General features: G+C 38.0%; 1 protein-coding gene across 5 annotated transcripts in view; it reads left to right on the top strand.

Annotated features, from left to right (window-relative positions):
* Positions 1 to 22,241, top strand: part of LOC103175801 (prominin-1-A) — an 80,158-nt gene extending 57,917 nt beyond the window's left edge. Inside the window, exons 17-26 of one of the 5 annotated variants that reach the window (XR_006085507.1) lie at positions 2,487 to 2,579; positions 4,149 to 4,202; positions 5,382 to 5,462; positions 5,585 to 5,653; positions 6,159 to 6,248; positions 6,362 to 6,477; positions 8,142 to 8,210; positions 9,152 to 9,252; positions 14,344 to 14,388; positions 21,065 to 21,085. Coding sequence is in view for 3 of the 5 variants with exons in the window: in XM_042340849.1 (XP_042196783.1) it covers positions 2,487 to 2,579; positions 4,149 to 4,202; positions 5,382 to 5,462; positions 5,585 to 5,653; positions 6,159 to 6,248; positions 6,362 to 6,477; positions 7,519 to 7,542; positions 8,142 to 8,210; positions 9,152 to 9,221 (666 nt within the window). In the remaining 2 variants the exon portion in view is untranslated. Of the gene's footprint in view, positions 1 to 2,486; positions 2,580 to 4,148; positions 4,203 to 5,381; positions 5,463 to 5,584; positions 5,654 to 6,158; positions 6,249 to 6,361; positions 6,478 to 7,518; positions 7,543 to 8,141; positions 8,211 to 9,151; positions 9,260 to 14,343; positions 14,390 to 21,064 lie in introns of those variants that run through there. The other 4 variants (XM_042340849.1, XR_006085510.1, XM_007889011.2 and 1 more) reach the window with 4 other exon arrangements.

Raw genomic sequence — 22,241 nt, 5'->3', positions numbered from 1 at the left:
TTGTTTGTAGTTTGTCCATTTTATTAGTGCTGTCATAGAGGTTTGCACAAAGGAATTATCTTGTTTTTTGTTACATTTTGAGAACAATATTTTTATCTGTATGCTGTGTCCAGGCAGTGTCCCAAGAGAAGGCAACAGCCAAGCACCATCATTGTTACTTTGAAACAACAGTTTGAAAATGCTTGATGGCGTCTTGAGGATGAATCTGCTGCTAATTCTTTTTATCATATTGTGACTGATACCGGTGCAGTATTGGGTGGGATCCTGCATTGGCGGTTTCATCTTCCAGATGAGATGCTAAACTGAGGTTCTGTCTCCCTCTTACGCAAAGACATTAAAGATTCTGTGTCATTCTTTTCTATTAGAAAAGAGAAGCATTTCATGCTAAGTTGTACTACTTACTGGGAAGCTTGCAAGGTGTTTCTGGTACCCCCTATCCACCTCATGAGGACTCGCAACTGTGGTTGTTTGTCTGATGTCAAATGACCCACTAGTGACTATCCTCCTTGAAGGGGGATGTAAACAACAACAAGATTACATTTGTAAAGCGCCCTTCATGTCGGGAGGATGTCCTAAGGCGCTGGAAGGTGTGCAGCATTTCAGACCCGAGCTGGGGTCAGGAAGGGGGAGGGGAGGGGAAGAGGGGGTGACCAATGGCATGGTCGAAGAGGAGGATTTTGAGGCTGGACTTGAAAGTAGCTAAGGAGGGGGCGAGGCAGAGTGATTGGGGGATGGAATTCCAGAGGTTGGGGGCAGAGTGGTTGAAAGATTTCCCGCCACGGGTGGGTCGGGGGACTTGGAGCAGGCAGGAGCCGGCTGAGCGGAGGGAACAGGCGGGTTGGTAGGGGGTTAGGAGGTCGCAGAGATAGGGTGGGACGAGGCCATGGAGGGCTTTGTAGGTGAGGACCAGGATCTTGAACTGGACCCTCTGAAGGATAGGGAGCCAGTGGAGTCTCTTTGGAACTGAACTGACTCCAAGATGGCGATACATTGTTGGAATCGAGTCAATCCTGTGTGGTGGTTACAGTAGTCCAGTTCTTGAGCCAGGTAGGACCATTGAACTGAGGGGCAGTGCCAATGACAAACCAGCCAGTCTGGCTCATCGGAAGCACTTAGAAGGGCAGACTGAATACTGGGGCCAGGGATTCTTCCACTTAGATCCTGTTAACCCTGCAAGCCAAAGTCCTAATGGGTAGAATGGTCCCAGTTGGACAAGCAGTGGGAAGTTTGCCAGACAGTGCTTTCACTGGCGAGCAGAACTCGGATTTGGGGTGATATTTTTGTGCAGCCTGGTGTGCGAACGGTCACAGGCTGCAGAGTTTTTGGATAATCTGCAGCTGGTCTAGGGAAGAGCTGGGTAGTGATAAATGCATGGATCAGACTCTCAATGTAAATGGGTAAATGTAATTCAAATGTTTAAATATTTAGCTTTTTTGTTCTGGCCTAATAGAATGGTAATAAAACTACTCCTGATAATTTGAGTAGTTTTAGGGGGTACCCTGCACCCCCACTTCCCCCTCAAGTCCACAGACCAGAGTTCTGTTGTTGTTAAGGTTATGTAGCAAACAGCATAAAAGTGTCTTTCACATTTGGAGAACATCTCCCAAACTTTCTTTGAATCGAGAACTCTTGAATGGAAAGGTGGCCAAATTTGCAGTGGAAAACAAAGTAGGTTTTCAGGCAGGATTTGAAAGCAAAGGGCTGAGGCAGAGAGATTTTGGAAGGGAGTTCCAGAGTGAGGGGACCAAGTGGCTGTAAGCTCACTTGCCAATGATGATACGGTCCTTAGCTTTATATTCGCAACTCTTATCTCCTGCTTCAGCAGAAATAATTATTTTCTTGCCACCCAAATGATTCCCTTCAGAATGTTAAAAGCTTGTCTCCAATGCATTAATGCATAAAATATCAATACTGATTTTTTAAAAAATAAATAAAAGTGGCCAATTCTGAGATAACCTTCTGCAGTTGCGCTTCAAATGCAAAAAGGTGCTCAGAAACATCCTCATTATTACGTACACAATGGTGAGTTGCTTCATTATTCACCGTCAAAAAAGCTGCTTTTCTGTGAGGTTCTGTTCATCACTCGGTGATGAAGAAATGGTGGCAATATCAAAGAAGGTAAAAATCCAACTTTAAGAAGTAAGACCTCAGGGTGAAAAGGTGACTGCGCATTCAACCTTTACTGGAAACATTTTGATGTCAATGTAACCCATTAATAGCATTGCTGGTACCTTATTCATGATTGTTGATATGCAGTTGAATAGAATTGAACCTTTAGAAATTAAGAAAAAACAAACTTACAGAAAATCCTGGTACAAAGTGGACACATATTTTGAAAACTAGGATAGAGTTTATGTGCCTAATGCTTCCCAGAATTAGGTACCTCCTTACATGACGTTCAATGCTAAATTGCAAAAATTAGGAAGTGAGTCTTTAATTTCAAATAGCCTTCTACTGTATAACTAACTTTATTTAATGCTTTTCAGCCTAGAGGTGCATTAGAGAATGCGCTTAAAGGTCATGCAAACAATATTCGGAAAATCCACAATGACCAAGTCATTCCTCTGGAACAAACTATGGTAAGAAACATGCAATGAGCATTTCATAGAATCTTAGAGTAACACATCACAGAAGGTGGACATTTTTCCCATCAAGTCTCCAAAAGTGATGAGACAGCTAGTTGATCTAGTCATTTTTTCATGTGGATAAATATTTACAGTGTTTCTCTGCTTCTTGTGACTACGATTTCTCCTGTTTCCAACCATTTGAATTTCATAAAATGCTTTAATCTTGGGCATATCAATCTGATATCTCAGGCTGTATTTAAATTAACTTTATTTTCCTACTTTCTTAAATGCCTGCCAGAAATATGTCAAAGCACGGGTAAGTTCTGATTCTTTTTGTTATAAGAAGCGGTCACTAGAGAGGCTGAAAACATAGGCGGCAGTGCTGCCAGTGAGCATGATGGATCCATACTTTGGTTTATTGAAAGTTGGGTTTAGTTTCAAGACTGATTTAACTTTGCCTCACACAGATCTCCAGTGATAACAGATGTCAGCATCTGACAAATGAGGGAAAATAGTTGTAGTGAGTTTCAGCAAAGTATAATTACTCCACGTTACAGCCACCTTTGATGTCTGTTTTAAATTTGGATTTAATATTAAAACTTAGTTTCTATGATTGGTTTCCTTGCAATTTTTTGAAAAGAACTGCTCCTTCAATAGAAATGAGTATTTGAAATCATAAAATACTTTATTAGTAATTGCAATATTTGATGGTTGTATTGAACAGTGTACACTGCTGTTGATCTATTTGATTACTTGACATCTTAAATAAATTAATAAATAATAAATTAATATTGATTCACCCTTAGATTCGATTATATGGAATAACGTGTTCAATTTTTTCCTCCAATTTCCTTTAATACGTACTAGTTTAGTTTACCTAATAGTTTAATACGTACTCATAAATACATACTTATACAACATTTGTAATATTTCTCATGTTAGTTCCCCACTCTTGGTTTCCTTGAAGCTGGGAAAGGAAAAGGAGCGGGAAGCCCTTAGACTCATTGCGGCCACCCATTTCAGTTATCTCTTTCATTCAGCCTCCAGATGGCCCATCGTCCAGTAATAAACATATCTCCTTTAGAAAGCCAGACTGTAAATTAAGATTATCATACATTTAATTTTAGTGATCTGATTGGTAGTGCAAACTCCTATCCACTCCCCTATATTTCATTTTATTTCATGTTGAAATGATAGGCTTAGAATAGTGTTGCTGCCAGTGACTTTATTTAGCTAATTGCTGAAAGGATGTTGAAAATTATTTCTCTCTTCAGACAAGGCCATGCTGGTTTATACACTATGTTCTTCGATTCCAAAGTGGCTAAAAAGATGAAGTTCCATAAAGGATATCACAGGAACACATACTGGTGACATAGCCAGATGGGAACACTCACTGTCTCATTAATACTTTCCATTCACAATTCACACATAGACACATAGTATTAGAAAATTTTGAACCGTTAAGTCTAGCTTTAAATATTAATTTGACATTTACATTGTTTGGTTTTAGCAGGGAGAAAGGTGCAATCTTCTGCAATTGCCTTTCAGCTTTCTGAATGAAGTTTTTTTTTATTTTAACAGACATTAATGATTCAGAACATTGAAAGGCTACAGACTACAGCATCTGATTTGTCGGTAAATGATTTGTATAATATATTGTTTTGATGCATTCTTCACTGCTTCTTACAAGTTCATTATACTCCTTATTTTGAAAATCCATTACCCTCTTGCATTTCTCTTTGAGTGCTCACTCTGCAAGCCCGAACGGATAGGGTGGGCCTGTGCTGGACAAGCAGCGGAGAAGTTTGACAGACAGTGCTTGACAGTGCTCTCAAAGGCAAACTATGGGTTTTTAGCTGGTTAGACTCCAGCACACACACACTCTGGAGTGCTCAAGCAATACCTCACTGCATACTCTATGGTCCCTCTGGGCTCTTGCCAGCCTTCGCCTAATACTCTCCCGAATTGGGTAAGTGGAATGCTTCCCTCCAGGGAGAGAGTGCTCATCGTTCCATCCAATACACAAGAAATTCGCTATGTAAGTGGGAAGCATGCAACTGTAGGTTGGATACTCTTAAGCATTGTGATGGGGTTCCACATGTGTCAGATACCCAGCTGACCAAAACAAATTGTGGACATTTGGAGGTATATGATAGGAACCCAGTAGTATTGCGCTCTCTGTAGCTTCCCCCCACTTCCCACCGAATCGCCAAAACTCTGCCGCCCGCATTCTCACCCGCACCAAATTCCGCTCCCCAATTACCCCAGTCCTTGCCAGACTGCACTGCTGCCTATCCCAGAGAGGATCGATTTCAAGATCCTCACCCTTGTATTCAAGTCCCTGCACTCCTCTGCATCCCCCTACTTCTTTGACCTCTCTCCTTAAAACAATACCCGTTGCCTTCATTCCTCCGGGTCTGGCCTCCTCCTTGTCCCCTGAGTCCTCCGCTCCACCCTCGGTGGCCGTGCCTTCAGCCACTATGCCCCGAGGCTCTGGAACTGCCTTCCTCACTCCCTTCGTCTCACTCCCCCCTTTCCATTCTGGCTCTGTCCCGGGATCGGTTACTGTAAAGCGCTCTGAGACGCCGTCCGGGGTGGAGAGCGCTATATAAATCCAAATTGTTGTTGTTGAATCAATGCATATTGCTATTTTCTAAGGCCTAATGACAGTGGGTTGACTACCATTGCCTTAAAATATTCTAGAAATGGTTTTACTTCGATTAAATTATTGGCGAGAAGTACAATACAAGTTGTACCAATGTGAATATTGCAGTTAATTGTACAGATTTCCGTATCTTTCCCTTTTTTATCTAGGTAAAAGTGGGAAATGTAGTTGATTCTCTTGAAGCTGCTCAGAGCCTAATTAACAACAATGGCACAAGCATTGTAGCACAGGTAAGTTTCTTACCTCTATACTAGAACATAACATCTAGTACATAAAATATGCTGAATGGTATGCAAACAACAAAGTTCAGCTACTGTGGATGTTTTCTAAATCATGTAATTTTTCTGCACAGGAAGCTCAGCAATACTTGATGAGAATAATGGGCTACTTCCAAGAATATGTAGAATGGAGCAAAGATGTTGTGAGTTTTACGGTGTTATGCTTTCAATGAAGTGTAAATGTTGCTGTGTTATGTTTTGAGAAATGTAGCCAAATTCCCCAATATTTTGCTTAATTTCTTTTGATGTTACTTTGAGTTAATTATTTGTCTCTCGGTATGAATTCTGTAAGTTAGTTACTTATGTTGTGTTACTATAGTTTAGTTGCATTTTTTTTTGTGGAGTATATTGTTGATCATTCACTGATGGCTTCCAGTCAATGTGAAGCTGTTAACAGCAAAGGTAATCCAACTCTGTTGCATCTTGAGAATGTATGTTCAAGGATTCTAACTTTATATATCACTAGTGAGGACACTTTTAAAATTGATAAAAAGAGTAGTTTTATAAGGTACTGTATTTTCTTCCATAGGTGTGAGTTATACTGTCCACTTTAAAGTCTGTGGTCAAGAAATTTCTTTGGGAAGAAGTGGTATTTTGTGTTTTGATGTTCCCTCAGGAGAGATAACTATTGTTTTTTTAATTCTACAGATCAACAATGAGGTTGCAGACTGCAAGCCAATCGCAAATGTGGTGGATACGCTTGACATCGTATTGTGTGGCTTTGTGGTGGATTCTTTGGTAAGGTTTTCTTACACCCACTCACAGCACAAATGATTTTGAACAAAATGTTTATACTTTTAATTATTGTGGCTATGTAGATAATTCGTTTTATTTTGTATTTTTTCCCTCAGAATGGTTTCTGGTTTGGTCTCGGATGTTGCTCAATCTTTTTGATTCCAAGTATTATTCTTGCTGTGAAACTAGCAAAGTTCTATCGACGGATGGATACAGAAGATGTGTATGATGAGTGAGTAGACTGTACTTTATACAATGCGTCCACTATTCCACATATTTCTGCTGTCAATAAATATATTCATGAAACACAGCAAACTTACTCCTATTGGTAAATTAACATTTTAAAAAGCACTAGCTAATGCTGCTTATCTAGCATCTAATTCTGCGTTTAGGTCTGTAGATGAGCTAACGGCTGAGGTCTAATAACTACAGCTGTCCCTTGCACAAGGGGAAAATCTCCCTTTTTTGGAATGTAGATTTACCAGTGTTGTCTGTGGCTGAGAAGATATCAGATGTACAATATATAGAATAAGTCAGGTTACAATTGAACAACCAGCTTCGATAATAGTCTTGATTACTTTCTATGTTGGAGTCAGAGTTTGATTAATGTGGGTCAATAATTGTACTTGTCCAGGGGACAGCTGGTAATAAAAAATCTCATTGATTCAGCTTTTCCTTTGGTTTGGGAAGTTTATTTTCTTTCCTTGTAATGAACAAAATCAAATGTTCTTGCTAAATATCTTGATGTACTTTTCTTCAACTGCAATGTTAATTTGTTTTGGCTTCTCCCTCTTTCCTTTGGTTCCAAATCTTACCTCTTTGTAATTGATGTACACCCCTTGTTTGCGTCCTTGATTGATTATTGACTGTTGCTAGCCTCTAAATCCTATATATTCCTTTTCTCTCCTACAGTTCTTCTGTCTCAGGGACTTGGCATTTTACTTTGTGATAACTATTGATACCCTTTCCAGTTTTCACTCATTTCTGTTGCTTTTTTGAATATCATTGCCACTCTTGACTGCAAAATCTCATGCACATTGCACTTTGAAAACTTTTATCACAATATTTGTTTATTTATTGTACCATAGACAGCATGCAAGATATCCTTTTTAAATAAATTTTGCATTTCTGCATTGAATATTAAACTATGTGGGCTTAATGTCAGTGAACTCAACGTCATGTAAAATTTGCACATTGGTGTGATCAGCAAAAATAAGAGTGCTACTTTACTTAATTAAATATTAACAATATTTCCATTTTTGTATTTCTGTAGTGTTGAGAATATTCACATGAAAAAGTAAGATTTCTTTTCATACTGGTGCATCTTGGGGTTAAGGTTGTAAATCTAAGGTTACAGTTTGTAGCTTGAGTATTGCTAACAAGACTGTATAGCCTTTAATTAAATTTGTAGTGTTTAAAGTGTGTAAAACTGGGAATACATTTAGTGCTGTGTATATAAGCAGAATAATTTTTAACTCCACTTACTGTACAACACCTAAAGAGCACAAACTTCAGGGAAAGAGGAGTAAAACAAAAGTATTTCCAAATGCACTCAGAGACACTTTATTAATTTCCACAGATGCTTTGATTTTACAATTTTGCAGTATTTAAATCAAGCTGAATACAGTTGCTTCTATATTATATAAAAATGTTCTCTAAATGATTGTTAAAATTTTCATTTAATAGCTTCATGATTTTTTTGCAGACTTCAGTATTCCTGCAGAACTAGAATTGGGAGGGAGAGTTTTTTTTGTTTGTTTAGCATTGTTGGTTGTAAAATATCTGTTGCAACTTAGATATTTTATTTTTCGTTTAGCTTCCTACATTTTTTTTAAGAGAAGTTTTGCATTCACAAGTTTATTTTTTTCTTTATGTTGTGTGATCCTTTTGTTGCAGTTTGGAAAATGGTAGTAATGGTTATCATAATGAGCATTCACTTGGTATTCACAGTCCAGTGTTGATGAGGTAAAATAGTCTGTATAGTCTCAAAGCCAGTGAATCTATGCATGTTTATTTCTTTTCGGGTGTTGATTGTGCCTCTGATTACATGAAATGCACCAAAGTGAAAGTCCTTCCCTTTCCAAACTAAGAGAGGCAAGACCCCTGATTATTGCATGCTTTTATAAAACTAATTGGCATGTCTTGGCTGGGTGCATGTATGTACATAATTGTAAACTGATCGTGATTGAACTAATACTAATTCATAATATGGCACGGCATGATTTAACCTAAAATAATTTAATTTGTACAATATTTAAGTAGTTAAATCTGTGCACAGTATTTGAGAAATTCCACAAGTCAAAATTAATTTCAGTGTCTAATAGTCTTGGTGTAGATTATTCACTTGTGACTGTAAAATTAAATCATTGTTCAATAAATCATACCACCCCAATGTGTAAAGAGAGAAAGTATGTGTATGATTTGAATAGACAATGAGTTTATTTAACTTAGTAAAAGATTCTAAGCTGCAGGGTATGCTCAAATTATTTTTCACGAATAACTGCATGCTAGGGTTATTTTCATGAGAATCGGTGCTTTAAATCCTATCTATGTGGCTTATTAACATTTTTAAATACTGTTCAGAGGAAAATAAATATTGTATCAAATCTAGGCTTGTTTTTGTAGCTTTAAATATTTATTATTCCTCGGGATAACTTCCTTCACTGCAAACTTTAAAAAACAAAGTTGTTATGTTGGTCTCTTATTTAATATACAACACAATATCATTGTTTTCATGACTATCTTGTTTGTGAGAATTTTCAGTAACAAAAGCATGATTTTTATTTTAAAATGCACGTTGCATTTGAAAATGTCTGTTTCCAATTTATTACATTGTTGCTGTCTCTATCTGATACAGTAAATGTTGTCTTTTGCATTATTGATTTGGGGTTTTTTCACGTTGATAGCACTCCTTCATATGATACTTTGACCAGATTTCCTAGAGCATCAGCTCCTCCAAAGTTTCCTGGTTGGTGAGATATTCACTGTCTTGACTGGGGTTGTCAAGGTACTGGGTATATAACATTTTCCTTTGCTTTTTCTTTTGTGTATGACTGCAACCACAACAGTATTGTGCATTAGTAGTGAAATAAACAAAAATAAAGTTACTTGTAATAACATATAAGCAGCAAAGCCAATGACTAACAAATACAGAGCTTTGTTAGTCAGTCCAAGACATTGTAGATATTGTTCACTCGGTTATGAAGATGTAAGATTATGTAAATAAATTATTTCCAGTATTGAAAGATCATGATTATGGGAAATGTAGCATTTAATGTAGGCACTTACATTGATATAAATACAAATTTTAAAAAAAATTAAGTACTATTGTTGTCATGTCAGTATCATCTAGAATAGTCATATCACAAGTCAAAGTAGACATCAGTGCTCTAAATGGAAAAAAACAGTGATCATGAACTGTTCCAAAAATAAGTATAACCATGTGCTTCCTTTTGTATCTTGAACTTGGTATCATGGTCTTCCCAGATTTTAATAGAAAGAATATTGATGGTTCCTGCAGTTTTTTTGTGTGTCTACCTGCGTTTTGAGACCAGTAGGAGTTTTATCGATCCTTCTGGGAATTGTTCTTGTTTCCAAGCATTCTGACAATCTCACTAGTATCTCCTTCAGGTTTCAGCTGTCAGTGAGTGTTTTTGCTTGTTTTGACCGTTCTTGTGATAAACTTCTTGATGGCATTATCCACTGTGTTATCCACTGTCAATCCTTGGCTCATTTTTTGAAATTAGTGAAAGTAATTTAAGCAAATCAATTCATTGTTTGCAGGAATGTAGATAGGCTGCAATGTTTAGGAAAGGGGATTAGGAAACCTTGAGGCTTAATGTGGAGTCTTAGCACCGGTATGGACTTCCTGGGCCAAATGGCCTGTTTCCATGCAGTAATGTCCTTTGCCGTTCGGATTCTTGGCATGACATCCTATTTTAAATCTAGTTATTTTAAGATCTTTCTTTTGATTGTACTCTGCCTTGTGATTCAGAGAGACATTAAGGGACATAAATTCTCTGATTCTCCACCCCCTCACCCTGGCTGGAATATCAAAGAGTTTTTCTACCTGTTAACCTGCTTTACATTTCCTCTTCATCCAAATTTGTCCCAGACTAAAATCAAATACATGCCCCTATCATTCTCTGTGGGACGTTCCTGGCAAAGATTAGCTACATTTACCTATATAACATTTGGTGAATTCGTAAATTTATCTCTGCAAAGCGAATTGAGACTTCTTTAGATCTAGTGAAAGGCACGATGTAAAAATAAGCTGTAGATATCAATACCTTGTGGTGGTACTGTGTTATTTTTTGAAAGTGGAATCTCTGGTTTTGCTTATTTGTAGTTTTATCCATAATATTGGGGTCTAATTTATGTTGAATGTGCCCATCATTTTTTAAATGAGCTGTCCAACTAGGATTCCTTAGAATCCCGTTAAAATTTCCAGCAATTCGTGGGAACTCTTCTCGAGATGTGAATCATGCCAGAATAGTATTCTCATGAGTCACATGATGTATGTCCAATTATTAGAAAAATACCTAATTTGTGGAATGGATTACTTTTTAAGAATTCCACTAAGCAATATCACAAATAAGACTCCATGTAAATTAATGCCTTACAGCAATTTAAAGATTTGGATTATTCCCCACCTCCTACAATTGTTTCTCTAATGAAACAAATTAATTCTGTGAAAGTTCCTTACTTTTCATCATAATTCCAGGCAGGGCGAAACCTTGGGCAAGTTTCCTTACTCCACAGGCCTAATAATAATCCCTCCAAAACCCAAACAATAATAAATTGGTCATTTTCAATCCATGACTGTTTGTGGGACATTGCTGTGTGCAATTGGCTGCCGCGTTTCGCCCACAAATATACAGTCAATTCACTTTACAGTATATTCTGTGAAGCGCTTTGGGACATCCTCCCGACGTGAAAAGCGCTATATCAAATGCAAGGATTATTATTATTATTATAATTTTCCATCCCATTTAATCCCTTAAAGGAGACGTTTGTTGTTTGATATCTGTATTTTCCAGTGCAAAAATAATGTTTGGAATTTCTTAGCATTGTCTTTAAATCCTTTCCGTTCTATTTGTTGAACAAAAATTACTTCCATCTAGATTTTATTTCCACTTTCATGCTTCCTGGTAAACTTCTGCTTTCCTATTTTATTAAATATCTCTGGTTCGAAACATGACATTTAGTTTTTTTTTACTTTCAACAACTATTTAGTTTTGTTTGAACTGGCAAAATTATTTTTGTTTTTGGAAGACTGGTTTCACTTTGTTTATAATCTACTTTTTTGTTCTCATGATCTTCATACTATTGATCTTTGATTCTTTAACTGCCTTTCAGTTTGTTTGATTTTTTTTTCTTGCATTTTTACCTGCTTTTGTTAGTATCGTGAATCATATTAATGTTGTCCTGCGATGCCTCCTTCAGCTACTTATTCATTGTTGGTGAAGTTTATGAATTGTTCTTTATAGCAATAGGCCAAGTAAATCTGGATGTTCTTTGCTGTGGTCATTCAGCCTTCTCATACTTTTATTTTGAATAAGTGAATCTGGGATTTATTTAAGTTTAGTTTGGTATCAAATTCCAGAGCAGAATGGTTGCTGCCCTTATTCATTGCACGGTGGCTAGCATAGATTCTCTGCAGACAAATCTCTCACATTCTGATGTATTTCAGTGTCAGTTCAGCCCCAATCCAGGCGATAGCTTCTACATCTTCAATTTTATGGTGGAAATCCCTGTGGTGGCAAAGATGGTTCTGTGATACATGGTGAATAAGCCAAAGAAAAGATCTATGATAGATATTAAGTTTGCAACTTGCTTGCTGAGATCCTCACTGAGCATCGTAGAGCAGTACACCACCATGGTTGAAAAGAGTAGCAGCAAAATCCAGTAAGTAGCAAACTGAAGGTACCAGCAATCATCTGCTTCCTTCACCATTATACTATTCACTCATCTTCACCAGATGTTAGCAGGGTATATTTACTGTTTTCAAACTTAAAACAACAAAAGGAACTAGGATATACAGATTTTTTTTTAGACATCTGGTCAAGCGCAGGATTGCTAAGTGGATAACATTTACCAGGAACTCTTCATGATTGAGAGCACTGGCACCATTCTCCTGCCCACAGCCCAGACACACACCTCTACTTATTGACAAGTTGTTACCAGGAGCTACCAGGTGTGGATTTGCCTAACTAGTATCTCTCTTGCTCGGAGGTGGGGAAGGAGCGAGTGGCGACAAGTAAGCAGTGTCTGTTTTCTACAATACTCCAAGATATTGTTGATAACAGACAAGCTGCCCTGGTTGTGGACAGGACTTGAGGATTCATTGGGGACAGGTATTCTTCCCAAATGACTATTGTTAACCCTAAGTAATGTGATGGGCTTCCATGTGTGTTAGACACCTGGCTGACCAAAACAACACTTTTTTAAAATAAATGAGGGTAATGGACATGTGAGATAAACTACCTGTACTTGGGATGAAACGGGGAACTATAAAAGGTTTCAAAAAACAACTAGACAAATTTCTGGAAATTATAAAGAATCCAGGTTGTTGGATGGAAAAACTATGTCGACATAATCTTATAAGAAATTGGATAGGTAGGCCAGTTGGACCAATACATCTGCCTAAAACTTGCTATTTTACTTCAGAATCGGTTGGCTTTGTTTTTTCAAATATTACCAATTTTCATCTCTTTAGAGAGTAATGTAGGATAGGGTTCTGATGAGTCCTTTTGTACCTAAGTCATTTCTTGTGTGAGTTTGAACAGCGAGATTTTGGCAACCTTTCAAATGTCAACGGTATATTACAAGTGCACCTAGTCCTGTCCTCATTCTATATCCATACTTGAATAATAATCCTGTCGTTGTGTGGCCGTTCCCCCCCCCACCCCCCGAAAAAACAGAGTCTCAGACAATTGAAGTGAAACTTGGTGGTGCACAGCAAAGTTGGCTGACAGTTAATTTAGCACAAGGCAGGGCAAATACCTGAGATGTCCTGGTCTCTTTGACTTAGCAATATACTAATTGTAATTCATAGTTAGCCACGGGCAAGGCGTGGGGGGTGAAGTGAAGCATCAGGAAGAATATTTAAGAGTATTAATAGTCTTGAAGAGAAACTATCATAGGTTTTGAATGCCAAAGAGTATGAGATGAAGATAGTATGACAACCAGTCAACATTGCTAATTTATTGAATGAAACAGGGTAAACGATTTTGGTCACTAATTTAGAATGAGTGGCAGAAAGTTTCCAAAGCAAGCCCAGTAGATTGATTGTGGACTAGAGAAAACCATTCATGTGGTAGAGATGTTGACTACGTGAAGATAATCACTGGCATTTTTTTGGCTAGTTTTCAAATGATGAAAAGTGAAATTAGCAGGTAGAACTTGATCCAAATATCATCTTGTAATACAAACCAAATAATTTAAACTGATGCACCTGATAGCAGATTTTTGTTCTTAAAGTGAATAGCCCTACTATATTTCGGCCTTGCTTTAGGACTACATCAAACAATATATATGGTAATCTGCTAGGTACTTGAAATACCAGCTGGATCCAGGTTTGTAAATTGAAACCTACCTGGTTTTCCAAAAATGGAGAACCTCAGTGTTCAACTGCTATTATGACTGTTTATCTGTTTAAGGATAACATACAATAAATAGTTTCTTTTACTTAAACAATTGTTAGTAGTTACCTGAGACAGAAATGCTATATATCCCTACATCCTTGTTTCACTTTAAAAGAATCCATCCCTTTGCTTATCCAGCTTCCTGTATTTTGCTTAACACCCTTTAGGTTCCCTGGCAGGAAGGGCTTTATTGCGTTGCAGTACTACAGTATCTATAATGCCTTGTGTAATCTACAGCTATGCAGTATGCTGTTGTATGCAAATTTGTCACTGTCTATAAATATGGAGCAATGAGTATATATTAAAAATAACTTGAGCATTTAATTAGTTTCACTAAGTAAACTCTTTAGTAAAATGAAGGTGTGTTTTATTAAAACTAAGTAGAATATGCATCCTATTCTTGAAACTTAATATATGGTGCACTAACCTTTTGCCTTTCTGTCCAAATATAGCAGTATAATTGAACGCTGGTAGATGAACTGAACAGTTTCTTGAAGGTAGGTTTCCTAAATCTACAGTTTTAGTTATGATTTCCATTTATCCTTGAGCACAGCTGATCACTTGAGCACTGTGTTGGCATTCCTTTTATTCAGTGTCTTTCTTAATGCTCAGATAAATAGTGGTAGTTGAATATAATCAAGGAATGTTCTAAATATTTTTTGCTTTTAGAATGTAAACAAATTTCTGAAATAGGAGCTTCTTAGTGCTTGAAATACTAGAGTTACTATTAGGGAACTCTCTTCGCCCAATGCCTCCGCTTTGCCCCCCCTCCGTCTTGACAAATAATAGTTGTACTATTGTTTCTCAGTGCTATTGCAATGGTAGATGACTTCAGAATTAATTTCACCCTTGCTTTCTGCCATCCCTGTTCAAGGACCGGTATGCTATGAAAGCTATTGTTATTGGGTTCAAGAACAGTTCAAGGTAGTTAGAAGAAAAACAACCTTTTTCCTCCCTTTAAAAAAAATTAACTAAATATACTTGAAGTGATGGCATTACGAAAAGTTGGGGGGTCGGGTGGTATGGGATATTAAAAGATCTACCAATTTTTTTTTACATCTAATGTGTCCAATTTTTCTGATTTTTCTCCCCATAGCCACATACCTTTCTATTTCTGGTTCCCAGCCTCCTCATGTGCCCTACGTTCCACCATTGGTGGCCACGCTTTCAGCGACTAAGCCCTGAAACTCTGGAACACTCTTCCTCTATCCCTCGGTCTTGCCCCTTCCTTCCCCATCTTAAGGCCGCACCTGAAGACCTTACTCATCGACTGTGCCTAAGGTCCACCTCCCCCTCCCCCTGGCTCAGTGTTGTACCTCCACCACTGTCAAGCGCTCTGGGATGCTATCCTGTACTGACCAACAAGCTTGGCTCAACAGCCGAACTTGGAGAAATTGATGGTCATTTAGGGCAAGGATTCTTTCTATTCAGCTCTTGTTATCTATGCAAGCTATAGCCTGAACGGTCAAGTGGTCCTAGCTGGACAATCAGCGGGAAGCTTACTAGACAACATTTTCAATGGCAAGCAAGCTCTGTTGTTAAACTCCAACCACACTTTGGGGTCACTGAGCCTGGGCTCTCGCTAACCTACGTGTAATATTCTCTGGAATTAGGTAAGCAGGGTGTGTCTCTTTGGGAGAGCGAGTACATTTCATTCCAGCCTCAGAAATTTCTATCGGTAGATGGCATACATGGAACTGTGGTTTGGATAATCTTAAGCATGGAGATGGATTTCCACGTCAGATACCTGGATGACACAAACAGATTTTATTTACTTTTATGGGGAAGGGAGAAACTTTGTAGAACAATTCTCGTAGAGCATTCTGAAAGCGAAAATAATTATTTCCCTATAGTATATCAGAGAGAGTCCCAGGGCTTTGTGGGAGAGTGAAAATGCGGTTCAGTTCTGTGATGGAAGAAGTAATGGAACTTGTGGACAAGTTGAACTCAGAGGACACATTTCAATTTTAGAAAAACTGTTGACAAAGGGACAAAGTTTTCCAAAACTTGGATGGAATGGAATAGAGAGGGAGCTACGGAATAGATTGAAAAAACAGCTAAATTATACAAAACTACAGGTTCCATCAGCATGGAAGGAAGTAATTTAGGAGATAACTGAGGGATTATTGTTGCAGAGAGTTGTAAATAACCAGGTACAAGTTAACTAACTTGATTATGCCCCACTTCTCTACCTTCCCCCATTGCTCAGCTGGCTCCAACCTCTTGCATGTCTCGTCCCCTCAGCTCCACTTTTGGCTGTGCTTTCAGCTATTAGCCCAAGACTCTGGAACTCTCTACCTCAATTCTCCACCTTACTCCCGCCTAGTCCCTATGAAGAGGGCGCTATATAAGTGCAAGTTGTAATTGTTGCTGTCTATCTTTATATCACGCCTGAAGATGTTCCTCTTCGACTGTGCTTATGGTAAATCTCCCCTCTCTCCCTGGCTTGACATCATGCACCACCATTGTTAGTGCTTCAAGATGCTACCCGGCACTAAGGGTTGTTGTTAAATTGTTGTTAACTGCTGGAAATGCAACAAGTCTATATGAAGAAAACTATTAAATACTATTTACAGTAAAGTCCTGATAACAAGATACTGGCTTAACTTGTTACTATCATTCAAGTCATCATACTGTCAGTATCCCGGTGGCTTCTCATACAAAATGTTAATAAGCGACTCCATCCGCTTTACTTACCCCATTTAACACATAACTTGTTGTATTCTAGAAATTCTTGTAAGTATTTTCAATGTAAAATTAATTGGATAACTAGTCCGACAAGGTGGCATCTTGCATCACAGAGATCTCCTGTTCTATGCTTGACCGGTACGGGCGCTTGGCAGAGGTTGGATGCGCATGCTCAGATGCATCGCAGAGACCTCTGGTCTATTGGAGGACCTTGGTCTCCCTCCCTTTCTTGTCAGAAGCCTCTGGTCTATTGAAGGGTTGTGCCGTGGTCTCCTGTCCCGCCTCTCACCGGGTGGCCCTCCAGTAGAATTGGAATACCGATGATGTGGCCGTCCAATAGACCAGAGGCCTCTGCGAAGGATCTGAGCATGCTCGCCCAACCTCCGCCAATCACTTGCAACAGTCACAACGCCCCTTGTGGCCTGGGAGGGCATATGCCTAACTCATCATTCTGGATGACAAGTCATTGAGCCCATTTCCTTCAGTCCTGAGTTATCAGGAATTTACTGAATTGAAATGGTTCAATACAATTTTGTTTTCCATTGTTTGCTGAAGTGGCAAATAAATGCAGCTAAATACTCAATCAAAAGTTTGGCCATTTTGAGTCTGACTCGGTTAATGTGGTTAACACATTAGTTACCTTTTAGCCTTTGGATAGATAATAAATTGACATCAATGTAAAATATTTTAAGAGGAGAGGATACATTGTATTCCAATTCAAGGCAAAGATTTTCACCATAAATTACTTCAAAATTGCCACTTTCCTTATGGCAGACCCACCTAGAGGTCTTGTGTTCTGCAGTCACCATCTTGAATACTGAACCATTCATTGGGATATGAATGTGGATACCCCAAAGTGCAGTATTATGGTTCTGCACTATTCAAGAGGGGACTTTAAAGCCATCAATTGGAGGAGGTATCCACCTCAATTGTTTACTTGTATTGGTGTCTGGGGATTGTGATAGACAACATCCTTTACTTGGACACTGTCCTTCGGGGCCACATTGAAAAGGAGCGACACACAATCTAGTCTCTTCAATGATAGCAACGTTTTCCTTCATGATCCTGAGCTCCTGGGCATGCAACTCATTGGCAGACCATGGACCAAGCAGTGAAGTGGATTCATAGTAAAAAGGGAAGGAGCTATCAAGGAAAGAAGGCTCTACATATACTGATCTGTCACTCAACATTTTGGAAGCAGAGGCAGCTTCACTGTAGACTCCTCCATTTGCCAAGGCCTCTCACAGGGGACCTGGATTAAACAGTTGGTATGAGTAAACCTGGTCCATCAGTATATCATATATCATTGATGAAGCATTGGACTTTGCCCTCCAGATCATCAAGGTGGCTGGCACATCACAAGCTGTACTGTATGGGAACTTCCACCATACTGCACCCAGTCTGTCAAATAGCTGATTGGGAAACTCTTAAGGCTTGGGACAGAAGCTTCTGGAAGACATTACCTAGACATTTGCACACTAGAATTTGGTATCCATGTTGATTGGAATGCAGAGAGGTCTGCACCTATTTGAGGTTACTTCACTGCACAACGTTAGCATTTGTTTTGATCTTCAGCTCTCCTTCCTTCGTCACATTTAGTCCCTGCATAAAGACAGCTTTTCTTCACCTTAAAAGGGTAAGAAGTCTCTATATTGGGGTTAATGTAACCCTAATCCACATTGCCCACCTCTGCCTTTGTCACACAAAATGCTGCTGAAATCCTCATTTACACCATTACCTCCTGACTCAGTTTCTTAAACAAACTCTTTGCCTGTCTCTCTAGTTCCACCATCTGCATGCTCTAGCTGATTCAAAAATCATTTGCTCGCATCCTCACCCACCCCAAGCTCCATATGCCATTGCTCAGTCCTCTATGAAGCACCCTAAAATGTTACTCTAGGTGAAGGCCGTTATATAAATGCCGTTATACAAAACTTGTTCTTCGGGCACTCCTGGTTCCCACTACCTAGCATTGTGTTCACAATACTGCATAATATTCTACTTTTACAATGATTTAACATAGAGTTTAATTTTCCTGGTCTACCAACTGTACTCGTATGTCTGCAAAGTGTGCCTCGAAGAAAGATTTTAAATCAATTTGATTAACTCCAATATGTAGACTTCTTACCCCTTTAATCATAAGTTCATGTGTCCTACATTTCTATTGCAAGCCCTGTATAGGAAGTATTGTTAGGGAGTTTACACAGTGATTCAATCTCATTTGACAAAGTTCTGGGAGTTAAATTAAAATACATCAGATTGCATGTTTGACAGCATGTTAGTCTCATAAAGATAGGATTCACCCACAAAAACTGTGAAAGTGTCATCACTGAGTGATGGTAACAAAAGATCTGCCTACATTGCACTTGGCTGATTCTCCTTTATATTTGGAATATAACTGGGTTTTACTAAATTACATCCAAGTGGATTCTTCTGAACCTTCATTCATCTGCTGTGGAGATGTTATCCTCTGTTCTGCTTGCTACAATTCCTGTTTTTTTGTTGCTATTTTTCTGTTTTAATTCCCATCTGTCTCATTTCTCTTTTGGTGCTTTAACATTTTTCTCTGGTACTGCTTTCAAGTTTCTAACTCGAGTTGCAATTTTTTTTTGTTTTGTGCTTCAATGTTTTCCTCGTCCCTAGTTTAAAAATTGCGGTTATCTCGCTCAGGTAATGGCTCATTCTACATGTGATTTGTGCTGATGATTGCCCACAAAATATACAGTCAATTCACTTTACAGTATATTCTGTGAAGCGCTTTGAGATGTCTCGAAGACGTGATAAGACGTTATATCAAATGCATTTATTATTATGATCAAACAATTCCTGCTCCAACAAAACCATGTTTTTTTTAAATTTGCTTGCCTGGTCATAATGCTCCCCTCACTATTTTAATGACTATTGAGGGTGAGAGATACATTTGCTATATATATTTGCTAATATAAATTTTAACCAATTTGTGGAGTCCTATAGCTTAGTGGTTAGAGCCCTCGCCTCACAAGCGAGAGGACCTGGGTTCGCTTCCCAGGCGGGGCAAAACGTTGGGCAAGTTTCCTTACTCCACACACCTTTGTTTATCTAGCAGTAAGTAGGAACCCGATTGTTAATCGATTTGCGAATAGCTTTTCTGGGGGTAATGTAATAACCTCTTTAAAAAAAGTAATAATAATAATTTGGTCACCGAAGCCACGACTGGCACACTATTGTGTGCGATTGGCTGCCGCATTTCACCCACAAAGTATACACTTTGCAGTATATTCTGTGAAGCACTTTGAGATGTCTCGAAGATGTGATAAGGTGCTATATCAAATGCAAGGATTATTATTAATAGAAATGGATTTAAGTAATCACATTGTGCAACAACTAACAAATGGATAAATAGTATATTTTTAAATAAAAAGCTGGTCTGTAAGCCCAAGATTTTAAACTAACAATTTCTTTTTTAGTAAGAAAGAGTATTCATCATGTTATTTGTGCCCTTCTGGAGCTATTTTTTTCTGCTAGGGAAATAAACTGTGTGAAATGTTAGTGCTCACAAAAATTAACAGGGGAACAAAGCCTAAGGGGAATACTCACTGTACAAGGTACAACTGTAGTTTATAGAGGCAAAGTATTATAAATCAGCAGTATGCTTAAGTGAGAGAAAAATACTTGCTAAATCAACAAAAGCTTAATGCATATTTACAACTATGTTTTTGAGGATCCCCAGATATCGTCTTCGTAGCTACTCTGGTGATGCCATTGACTGTAGGTACCAGGATGTATCCAGAAGCAGCTAAATTTGTTTTCTTGCCTTCGTGCTCAAGTACAGCTGCTGTATTTCCGCTGTGGGGTATTTTGCATGTTCTCAACAAAACTGTTACTTGAGTTAAACATCTTATAATACATAATAATAATAATCCTTGCATTTGACATAGCGCTTTTCACATCTAGATGTCTCAAAGCGCTTCACAGAATATACTGTAAAGTAAATTGACTGTATATTTGTGGGCGAAACGAGGCAGCCAATTGCGCACAGCAATGTCTCACAAACAGTCATGGATTGAAGTGACCAAATTATTAGTGTTTTTTCTTGAGGGATTATTATCAGGAGTGTGGAATAAGGAAACTTGCCCAAGGTTTCACCCTGCTGGCAATCAAACCCAGGTCTCTCGCTTGCAAGGCGAGTGGTCTAACCACTGAGCTACAGGACTCCAGTCCACAGGACTGATCTTATGATCAGCTTAAAGACAAGTCAAAGCACCCATCTCTGTTAAGATGGTTGGAGCTACTGAAGGACATATGTGGCACTTTGCTTTGAAGAGGGATATAGGCATTTTAGCAAACAATCAAATGCTCTGAAGCCTGTAACAAATGATTGCAAAGTTGCTGAAAAATGTTTCATTATTTGTTCAAAAATTAAGTCCATTCTTAAGTTCCATTTCCTTGTAACATTGTTATAAAATGTATAGTATAATATTCTATGTGTATTTCTGCCTTTAACAGGAGGAGCAGAACCAGGATGCGTTTTGGTAGACACATCACTTCATCTGTTTCTGTGCACCCTATGGAAGATCTCCATATAAATCGCCTACAACGCGTTAGTCAACGTGCACCTTATTAACTTACATTTTGAAATTAATTGGGGAAAAAAACTGTTGAACAACGGTTTGGGAGAGCAACTTGTTTTTAAATTCAATGCTTATAAACATGATTGAATTAACATTTACAGAAGTTCTCCATGTGATAGGTGAAGACAAATGGTTACGCCTTTTCTTCTCACGTCACATTGCATTTTGTACCTTTTTATTTTTGTTTTTTTATTCCAAGCAGTTTTGTGGCCCACTTTCCTGCATCAACAACATGTTCCATTTTCTAGTCACAAGTGGTGGTTTTTATTTTCCTAGTTTAAACACTCGATACTTTAGCACTTTTGTTTATTAAATGTTTTATTTTGTCTTAGAAATAATTTGAAATATGTAAAATTTTACGCATCCTGTTTTACGTTTCAGATTAATTGTATTATAATGCTGATGAGTGAATAGCCTTTAATTAATTTTATGTAGGTTGTTTTGTATATTTAAACTGTATGCTGATCAAATTAAATATTTTATATGCTAGGGAAGTTAAATTAATTTAGGAATGTTTCAATTCATAATACTATTAATGGAATGCCTACTACAATTGGTGGATTTGTGATGCAGTCTTATATAGATATTGCTGTTCAAACTACTCAAGGTTCTTTGTGAGTGGGAGAGGGGTTAATCCAAGAAATGGTTTATTGCAATCTGTCAAACTGTTCTATTAAGCTTTTTGTTAAATGTAATGCAGTTTTGTGAAGATTAGTTTGCAATCTAACTGCTGAAGAAATACAACTACTTTTCCAAGTTAGACCATAACATGTATACAATGCACTGACGTACAATAATTTTGTTAACCATTTATAAAATGATCTTACTACTGCTATAACCTTGTGGTAACCATGAACAGAATGCGTGCTCCAATTTATCTTTAATGTGTACCAATATTGAACGTAATTAAACTCAACAACTTTGTCTCTGGTATTATGTATAATTCAGGTTTTCTCATTGTAAGGTAGAATGTGCAAACACTGTATGCTTTAATCAAAGTTTTTTTTAGACTTGAATTTGTATATAATGCTCACAGTTGTAGATTTACAGAA

This window comes from Callorhinchus milii, unplaced genomic scaffold, assembly GCF_018977255.1.
Source record: "Callorhinchus milii isolate IMCB2004 unplaced genomic scaffold, IMCB_Cmil_1.0 Scaffold1, whole genome shotgun sequence".
NCBI lineage: Eukaryota > Metazoa > Chordata > Chondrichthyes > Chimaeriformes > Callorhinchidae > Callorhinchus > Callorhinchus milii.
Note: the sequence above shows the minus strand (reverse complement) of the source record. Positions and strands in the feature narration are given on the sequence as shown.